The sequence below is a fragment of the Haliotis asinina genome, chromosome 2 (assembly GCF_037392515.1).
Source record: "Haliotis asinina isolate JCU_RB_2024 chromosome 2, JCU_Hal_asi_v2, whole genome shotgun sequence".
NCBI classification, from domain to species: Eukaryota; Metazoa; Mollusca; class Gastropoda; order Lepetellida; family Haliotidae; genus Haliotis; species Haliotis asinina.
Genome location: NC_090281.1, coordinates 89,040,320 through 89,050,324, shown reverse-complemented (window position 1 = coordinate 89,050,324; position 10,005 = coordinate 89,040,320). Strand labels below are relative to the sequence as shown.

Here is a 10,005-nt window from a genome sequence, read left to right as displayed (position 1 = left end):
TCCCTCAAAAATTATACGCTAAAATATTTTAATTTCACATTCTAATTCTGTTCTACTCTGCGAAGAACTCGTATAGTGGCAAAGGGCTAGGTGTAGATTTGCCATGTATCTTAACTCATGATGCTGTTGATATGAAAAAACTCTTTCGTAATTTCATCCAAGCGACCCCTCTTTTCCGTGAAAATCCACTGTGAGGAATTCACGAATATTCACTGCGGGAGGGTACACCGTTGCTTCCGGTGTCAATAGAGGACATGTGCAAGGTCTAGCGGTATTACAGCAGATAAATGGTTAGTATGTCATGTGATTCAACGGTTAGTGCAGCCGAATATAATCTGGTTCAGCGTGGTTGAGATATGAGCACCACAGTTGCAGTGAGTAAACCTGCCCATGATTTAAAATATCAACTTTTCTTCACTTCACGACAGTGTCTGAAAAAATGGTATCCTGCTGATATAGGTAGCGTTCATGCCATCTGAGAAGAATATTATTGTTTTCTTGCCTTCGAATTTCTTGAAAACTCTCAACACTAACCATTGCGAACGGTAGCCTTCCACCTACAACAGTTGCCAGTGTGGTTGTTGGTAAGGCGAGTAATTGATGTTTTCGATCAGTGACCTTTTACTTAAGTTACTCTTTATCATCATACTAGGGACCGCAGATACAATTTTGAGATACAAAGAATATTTTTGTGCTTATTTTTTAGATCTAGCAACCACTGAGAAGTAAAGAAATGATGGGTTTTTTTCACAAAAAATGTATGTGTTTTAGCCCAAAGAGGTCCAACCGAGACCACGCATGTGATCGATTTCACAAACCAAATTGGGCCACTCGACTGCTCCAAGGGAATATAAGTTTTCATGTAAAAAAATGTTCCAGTCTATTGAGTAGATGTTGATTCACGTTTCTTTAAAGTTTCCTTTCGAAACTTTTCATAACCTTTAAAGCTACAAGCAAGTGTCTGAGGGAAAATCTTGTCATGAATAAAAAACAAAGGCATTGTAAAGTCACACAGTCATTTATAATGTCATATTGCATTTCTTTCTACCCAGTTCTGAACGCAGTATGACTGAATGTTGTGAATATCAAATTAGAATAGATTTCTTTATCCTTTTCATGTCTTTTTACAAATATTCAGGAAAAAAAATATAATTTTTACCATGATGCTTTTACCAAGGCTTTTGAGTAAAATCTTCTAAAAAATCCTCTTTAATAGTGTTTAACATTCAAGATGAAATTATATAATATAGACACGTACTTGATTTTTGAAAATTATTTATCAGATAAGAAAATCTTAGCAGTTTTTAAAGATATTAAAAAACATGATGATTGCTTGTTATATGTACGTCACAGCTCTGCTTTCAATGCAGTAAATAGTTCATACGATTGTTGAAAGTTGTCCATAATCCAATTATGTAACATGACTTGACACGTTTGTTCAGAGTATACTTGAAATGAAACCTCAAACAAAGAGGATCAAACACATAAACTATGTTATTTTCAGTCACTTCAGTGTTTCAGTTTCACTAAACTTACAGTTTCAGCACCTGCCTTGGATGTCTCCCATGGGTTTCAGAAGTATCTTCAGAAAATATTTGAGTGTACAATTTAACAGCTACACAAGACAGTGGCGATCACACCAGCACCATTAACATCAAATTAAAAAATACCTACACATGACATCAGCTTGGAATCATTGTGAATCTCATCTTCAAGCATTATTATTTGCAATGTTCTTCAAACCCTTGTGATTCCAGTATTTAATAAGTGGGTGGGCTTTTGATTCTTTTTTCAAACATTTGTTCAGTCCCACGATGAGCACAAAATACTCATACAAAATATCTAGCTACACTTTGTAAGAGCATTACTTGTTATCATAAACAGAATAACAATTCTGCTGCAAAATTATTTTACTACGCAGCAGGTGCCACGATTTTGCAATCCTCTTTGACTCTACATGGAGATGAGACTTATAACATACTTTACACTTTACTTTACACATGTATCATGTGTTACACATTATGTGTTGTGAGAGAGAGAGGCGGACATATTTATCTTCGACAGTATTTTCCTCCAGACAAGGCACACTCCAAGTAGGAATCTGTAAAACACGACTTCAATCCAATATGTAACATGTCTGTATTTTATTTACAGGCATCTTGTGCTTTTCAAGCTATCACACAAGTGACTAAGGATGACTGGTTGTGATCTATAAATACGTTTGGTGTGGTGGCTTGCATTTCAGGCCATCAGCTGAAGTAAAAGATTAACAACATTTTTAGTGTAAACCTAAAATGTAATCAGTTCTACTTTGTCATGACAAATACTGTTTCAGAAGACCTATAGCACTATCTGCAAGGACATAACGTGGCATTTACACCAGATGTAAATTCTGATGCTCTATCTAATTGTTATTTTTATGTTTACATTAGTACTGAGGGGTTAGTTCTTACAGAATATATTAAAGCAGTCTCAAGCAACTTGAAATACAACAATGTCAATGGACTTGCTATGCTATGGTGAAACAGTTACTACTTACACTTAACTATTGCAAGTGCTACTTGGGCTGGCTATGAATACTGGCTGTCAGAGAGGCATCTGATTCTGAGCAAAAGGTCATAAAAAGTCAGATAGAAACCATCATATTTGACATCACTGATGAGTGGAAAAGCATGGACAATAAACAAAACCAAAAAGTGTCATGGACATAATAAAGAAGAGATATGAACAAAAACCTCAGTTTGTACATTGTATGTGTAAATTTTTACTCTATTGTACCACAAGAAACTTTTGTTCATGCAATTCATCCAAAAGAAAACCAAGATAATTCTGGTTTCAAAAACTAAACCTTTATGCAATGCATAACATGTTTACTAATTTTTAAGTATTCTACATACATTCATTCTGGTTTCCAATAAATTGACCTTTAAAAAGTAGACATATTTGGACGTTAGTCATTACAACTATTTGAACACACTGAATGAACATGGAATGAAGCTTGTCTTTGCTAAGACACAGGGATTGTTTACATGCATTTACTTCGAAAAATCCATTAATGTACTCAGGTTACCATGGTTACTAAATTGCAATTTGGAAATAAAACAAGAGTGGCAAATTCCTGTTTATTTCTCCTTCAGTTCAGTGTTAATTGCTCAAATACGATTATGTCTACACTGAAATTGTTCCGTGCACAGGAAAATCCAGGAAACATGATAAACAAAAGTGTTATTTATGAAAACTTTGGCAGTGAAAATTCCTTAGCTTACTTTCCCCACTTCATATCAAGGGCAGATAACTCTAAACGACGAGCTATGCAGATTCGCAGCAATGACACCGGAAAAGTTTAAGGTCTCATTTCAGTAAGTTATATACTTCCTAAAATAACCAAACTTTGCATGCTTGTAAATGAATGATTGTATTGAGCGTATTTGCTCATACTTGAAAGAAATTTTTTTTTACAGTGTTTGACATACATATAAAAAAAGAGCAAAGTTTAACTTACTAGCGTTTCTTCATCTTTCTCTGACATATGTTAGTTTTGCAAAATATGCGCACCGGAACATGTGTACAGCGCAATCAAGAAATATCACATACATATCTTCAAAATATGCATATTTTGACCTTAAACGGTGGCCTGTCCGTGGCCCAAAATCATACACAATTCTAAAAATAGCGACACTAGTGACACTAGTGGTGGCTGCAGTCGCTAATCATACAGGTACGTGTAAGGAAGACTGTTTTATGAATCATAAGTCAAATAAAGATCTTAAAATTAGAGAAATCATTCAGAAGACTGAAAATAGGGACAATTGATGAAACAGATTAGTAAGCATGGCTAAAAATTAACATATGCCTGCTTGTCTGAGACCAGTAAAACTTCTTGTGGAGTAGCATTTGCACTTTTTAGGAGACCGCAAATATTTAGTTTATTGTTTTGGCAGATTAGATATCAACATCTTACCATGATTATTGCACTGATTGCTTGATAGTCAGATTCATAGAAGATTCATTACCCTGCTACTATAATCTGTGAATATGTTTGATTATTGTTCATTTGAAATTTTGAGTAACTGGAATATTGCTTTTAATCTTTGCTCAGGAAAGCATCATGAAAACTGTTCACTCATGCTTCTCTTGTTATAGGTTGGTTGGTTCTTGTTTAATGTCACATTCAGCAATATTCCAGCTGTATGGGGGAGATTTGTAAATAACTGAGTCTGTACCAGACCAGATTCTGTTATCAACAGCACGAACATCAATCTACGCCATTTAGATACAATGGCTTGTGTCAACCAATCCTGTTAGTTACCTTTTACAATGATCATGGGTTTCTGAAAATCAATTCTAACCCAATCCTAACGGATATTTTGTTATAGGCCAAGTATCTAGCACAGATCCTGGTCGCTGGGACACAGGTTGTTGGTCGAGCATTTGCACGTGCACTGAAGCAGGAATATGCAGCAAGCCAACAGGCAGCCCAGAGGGCTGGGGGAGGGAGAAAAGGAGCAAGGAGAGCTGCTGCAGACACAGCCACAGGGATGACTTTACAGGTATCATGTCGTTACAGGTGTGATGTTGAATACATGACACTTACTATGGATAGTGACATCTTTTCAGCTGTGTAACTGATTGAGACCTGCCAATATTTTAACATAGATTAGATTTCTGTGATATAAAAATAAAACAAACACAGGTTCCCACATTATAGGTCAGTAAAATCTTTATTAGATACTCTTCTCAAAAAACATGCTTAAATTTTAACAGTAAGTGCCAGTTGTCTTGTGGTCAGAGTTGGCAGCAGTTACGACCCTCATCGCGGGGAGTCAGCTTCTCAGCTTGATACCAATTTTAAGGCTCAAGTTAGAGCATTGGCTTATCTGTGAGGTTGGCGTATCCATGGTAATATATGTTACTTCTTGCCCCTTCATCTGGTATAATGTTGCAGTGGGGAATGTTTTTGGTCTTACAAGTATAATGTTGTTTTGGGTCGAATCATATTGCCATGATAATGTTATACTGAAATATTGTACTGTCGGAATGCGTGACAGGGTACCCAGAACAGCATGTTCACTCGTAAAATCAGGCAAAGCTTAGATACAATACAAATAGCTGCTGAAAACAGTAGATCAGACTATAGGTGGCAATGAGGTATGATGGTGGACAGTCGACTCACCTGGCATGAAACGCATTTGCTGCCCACAGGCACAAGGGGTCATCTCAAAGATGTTTTATGCCTTTTCATGTGTGTTGAATAAGTCTCTCTACTGATTAACATCTTAGATATCTTTCATAAAGTATATGTTTAGGTATGTAAAAGAGTATGATACCCATAGAAAAGCTTAAATCAGCCATCACATTAAATGTCTCAAAATATATAGGTGGCATGACCACCTGTTGACTGGATCTTGTAAATTGTTATGATATGCTGTTTACCTCCCCAGTTTAATTCCCCTAAAGGATTGTCTAATTTCAGCTGATATTTCTACCCACAAGCCTCACCACTGTCTGTGACACATGTCGTGACACACCGTTTAAGACAACCCCTCCTACCTGTTTCTTTTCATAGTGATAGTGAGACTCCATGGTAGTTACATCCTTAAAAGTTCCAGTAATAATGTTATTATTTTTATGTTAGCTATCATTTATAGGTTAAGCTAGGTTTAATTTTAAAATGGCCATTAAAAAAGAGTCCTGTGTAATACAGTATCAGTCCACTCTAATTTGCATAAAGTCATGGTCTGTTCCAATTAAGTCACTTTGGCCATAGAAAAAGAAAACACATTGCTCATTTCTACACTTACCTGTCCTCAGTAAAGTCCTTTTTCTATGTGTCCAACCACTGAGATTGTAGACTCTGTAGTTACACATAGTTTAACACATATTTCACACTGTACTTTTCTGTACATATCCCTCACTAGTATGACATTTCAGTATTTCCATCCTTGTTGTCCTGTTCATAAATAAGCCAGTATTGCATTTTTCATTTTGTTGATATTGTGTTTACAGTATGACATTCGTGAAGGTCTAATAATATTTGCTAGATGTTGAAATCAGGTCCTTTGTCTGAGATGTACTCTTCAGATTTGATGTCCCAAATGTGCTGAATCAGTCAGGCAAAGTAGTGCTGTATATACAACTCAGACATAGTGGAAAAGTCATAGAATCATAGTTTCAGTTTCGCAAACCTTTTTACTACAGTGTTCAAAAAATATTTCTTTTCTACAAGGAATATTCAACCTGATAGTGTATGTTCACAGGTTTCATCAAGGTGGTAAGTGACTAAGACCGTGTTTTCTCTGACATAGAGCTGATGCCCCAACACAACTGGGGTACTGTTGAAAATAATGTTGAAACTACCCTACTTGTTCACTCACTCACTTGAATATTGCAGGAGGCAAAGCAGATACTTAATGTGTCCGAAATCACAGACAAAGAATTGATACAGAGTAAATATGACCACTTGTTTAACGTCAATGAGAAGTCCAAGGGAGGCTCATTCTATATACAGTCTAAGGTATGCTATCTATCCTACAACAGATTGTCAGTATGATGAGAAACTGATTACTACTATGAAAAGTGATATGTGAAGTGGAACTACACATGCTAGAATCCCTAGTTTGTCTGGTTCATACTTCAACACGTACTTAATGCCTATGTGGCAATTGTTTTTACATTTAGACTTCCACAAACTGATAAAACAGGCCCTGCGTTCTGAAAGAGTGTTGCTACCTGATTGACTTGTGGTAAATGTGATTGCATGTATGGTTTTACGCAATATCATGGCGGGGCACACAAGAAATTGGCTTCACACATTGCACCCATGTGGTGAATCGAACACAGTTCCTTGGCATCATGCCCAAACAGTGAAACCACTAGGCTAACACTAACGCCCATGTGATAAATGGACTGAACTTGTGTTGACTGTGGAACTATGTCACTGTTCTGGGGGTATTGTCTTAAGATTTTCATATTAGTAATCAGTTTGAGAGATTATTATTAACAATATTGTTGACATGTTAAAACCTGCAAACATGGGAACAATTCAGAAATATTCACTCACAAATAGGGGTGTCTAGACACAGGTGCCTCATGGGACGATACATATCTCGATACTGAGGTCACAATCAACTATGCTTGTATGAGGCAACTAATGGGATCGGGTGCCCAGGCTCGCTGACTTTGTTGACACATGTCATCAGTTCCCAATTGCACAGATCAATGCTCATGCTGTTGATCAGTGGATTGTCTGGTACAGACTCGATTATTTACAAACCGCTGCCATACAGCTGGAGTATTGCTGAGTGTGGCGTAAAGCTAAAGTCACTCAGGCACTCAATAAGGTCACGATACGTTTCTTGATGCTACATTTCTGACATTTTGCTCATAACAAGCAGCCATTATGTTGATGGCAAGCTCATACCAAAGCTAACCAGTCGCCAATTATTTTTGAGAAATTACAAGAGAAGGGAAGACTGACTCTCAACCATCATGAAGTCTAGTCTTATGTGATGTCAAACAGAATTAAAAGGAAGGATGTGTTAAGTTCACTTTTGATAATGTCTTTTTATTACAAAAAATAACAAAAAATGTTTAAGACAAAATGTCAGTGTAACATCAAAATAATAATCAATAGATGTCAAAGTGAATCTATACCAAATCAAATGAATTATATATCTTATCATTCAAAGCATGCCAGCAATGGGCTGATGCATCAGTGAATCGTATCATTACCAGCTACTACTAGCACTAGTTTTTGAATTGTCAAATTCAGGTCATACGAGCAAAGGAGAGAATTGACATGGAGTTAAGCAACCCTCAACCTAAAAACAAGAAGGAAGAGACTTGACGTCACCATCCAATAGACAGTATGTGTGTTTGTGTGGATGATCAAGATAACACAGTGTTGGATGACCAAGATTACAATCAGGGCCAAATATGTACCTGCTGCAGATCAACCAACCATGATGACAATGTTTCAGAGATTGAGTCAGTATGTTTTATATGGATTTAAGGACATAACCTCAAGATGAAGTTATCATTAAGATGCATGTCTTATATAGTTACCATGGTTACTTTATATGCAGGAAGTCTTTCTGTTCTTCAGTTTTTTTCTGATACTTTTATCCTCAGCGCCAAAGACACAGGAAGCCTGTTTCTGGTCCAGTTATGGTCCAAGTTTGTGCATAAGTGCTTCTACATTATCCAACAAGATTACATTGATTGGCAGCAAGTTAAGATCTGGTCTCCTTATATAATAGTTCACTTGATTACCTGACTTTAGTTACTGAAGAAAGTAAAACTGAGAAATGCATGCTAAGATACCCATTTGGAGGTGATACACACCATAAGTGGTTCGGGTTTCAAAGGGAGCTCACTCTAAATACAGACTGGAACTGTCTAAGTAAACTTAGCCTCAGTACTTTTCGTTACATTCCACTACTGAGTCTGACAAAACTTTATTGGAGGTCGCGTCAGGTAACCTTTTAGGTTGACTAATCAGAGCACAGCTTACCAAATTGCAAAAGTGGACACTCGCACATACCCTTTGAACTTTTTATCTTGAAGAATTTGTTCGTACCGGAACATTCTGAATGCTTTTTAGCGTACACCCGCTTCCAGGTGATGACAACGGTGAGTAAACAAACGCTGAAAATAATGTTTTGGCAATATTCAAGGATGTCATCTTGCGGAAATAATAGCTATGTCAACAGAAACCCTAAAGCGTATAAACTGCAAGTCAAATAACTGTGTTATATACACAGAATTTTGTTTGTGGAGAGATCTATGTCAGTGACCTGAATATTTTTAAAGTCCATCCGATCCCTAAGTACTAGCCGTTGTCTGATCGGTCAATTTCCTTTTGCCGTATCGCATTTGATTGGACGGTCATAGGTTGTTCAAAGGTCACCTGATGCGACCTACTAGGGTTTGTTAGACTCAATGGTGGAGTGTAACAATTAACACTGAGACTAAGTTTACTTAGACTGAGACTGGAGGTATGCAGTTTAGTTTCATATCTGAGAAAACGCAGATCACTGAGATAGCAATAAACTGCACTGTCTAGAACACTGAAAATATATGTATATGAATTTCAGACCCACTTATTTTTTACTTGGGGGTTATTTTTGGGAATAGTGAATAAGTGGCACTTAGGTTGTATTTATGAGTATTTATCTTGGCAGATACCTATAACTTCATGTTGACATGGTTTCAGGTGTGATTTAGTTTTGAATGTGGGCCAATATGTGCATGTATGATGTAGAAAGAGAGCATGCTCCCTTAAACCACCATGATGCAGTTTCATCCATCTGGGCCCTGCTTCACCAAGCTCTCAAAGTTCTAGAACTACCATAACTCCTGTACTTCAACATAGACTTACAACAGTCACAGACACTTGTAACCTTGGACCACCGAAAATGAAAAGGATAATGCAAGAAGATTGTGAGCCAAGCAGCGTACGTAGCAATTAGCTGCAGGGTCAATGTCTGCCTTGTGTCAGATTGTGTGGAATTTCAAACACCTTAGGTATACACATTGTTTGAGAAGATTTTTTCAAGTATAATAGTTCATTTTCAAAGAACCAAGTTTTGTTTTGCCTAATTGTAATGTTACTGGCTGTTTTGTTCAAATATTGTACTGACAGTAAAAGATACCGAAAGACAAATATTGGAAGCATGAATATTTAAAAATGTTTTAACTATAATAGTTGCAAATAATGTTTTCCTGAATAGATTCCATTGTAATCCTTGTCTTCAGTTTGTCTGTAAATATGTACAGTGTACAAGTACGTGGAATGTTCATGTTATGTTCATTGGATAGACAAATTTCATCTTACATGAAGGAATAAACGGTGAATGATGTCATTGAGCATTTTGTCATGGCTGCTGAGTTAAGAGTGAAAAAGTTATGAAGACTTGGATTGAAGCAACCAACACCTCTGCAGGACAAATATCTCATTTTTCAAGTGTTTCTGTGTCAAGATCTCATCCTTGGTTATGAAGGGTA

The 10,005-nt window shown here is 36.7% G+C and overlaps 1 protein-coding gene across 1 annotated transcript; it reads left to right on the top strand.

Annotated features, from left to right (window-relative positions):
* The first annotated feature begins 190 nt into the window (after window positions 1-190).
* Window positions 191-9,863, top strand: LOC137274543 (mitochondrial import inner membrane translocase subunit Tim16-like). The gene is made up of 4 exons (XM_067807786.1): window positions 191-290; window positions 4,377-4,550; window positions 6,392-6,514; window positions 7,772-9,863. The coding sequence occupies exons 1-4, from the start codon at window positions 288-290 to the stop codon at window positions 7,844-7,846; spliced, it is 375 nt and encodes a 124-aa protein (XP_067663887.1). The 5' UTR covers window positions 191-287; the 3' UTR covers window positions 7,847-9,863.
* The last annotated feature ends 142 nt before the right edge of the window (window positions 9,864-10,005 follow it).

Excerpts from the sequence above, each read along its gene's own strand:
- LOC137274543 (XM_067807786.1), top strand. Across the intron at positions 4,551-6,391 it reads CCACAGGGATGACTTTACAG|GAGGCAAAGCAGATACTTAA; the intron begins GTATCATGTCGT and ends TGAATATTGCAG. Across the intron at positions 6,515-7,771 it reads CATTCTATATACAGTCTAAG|GTCATACGAGCAAAGGAGAG; the intron begins GTATGCTATCTA and ends TGTCAAATTCAG.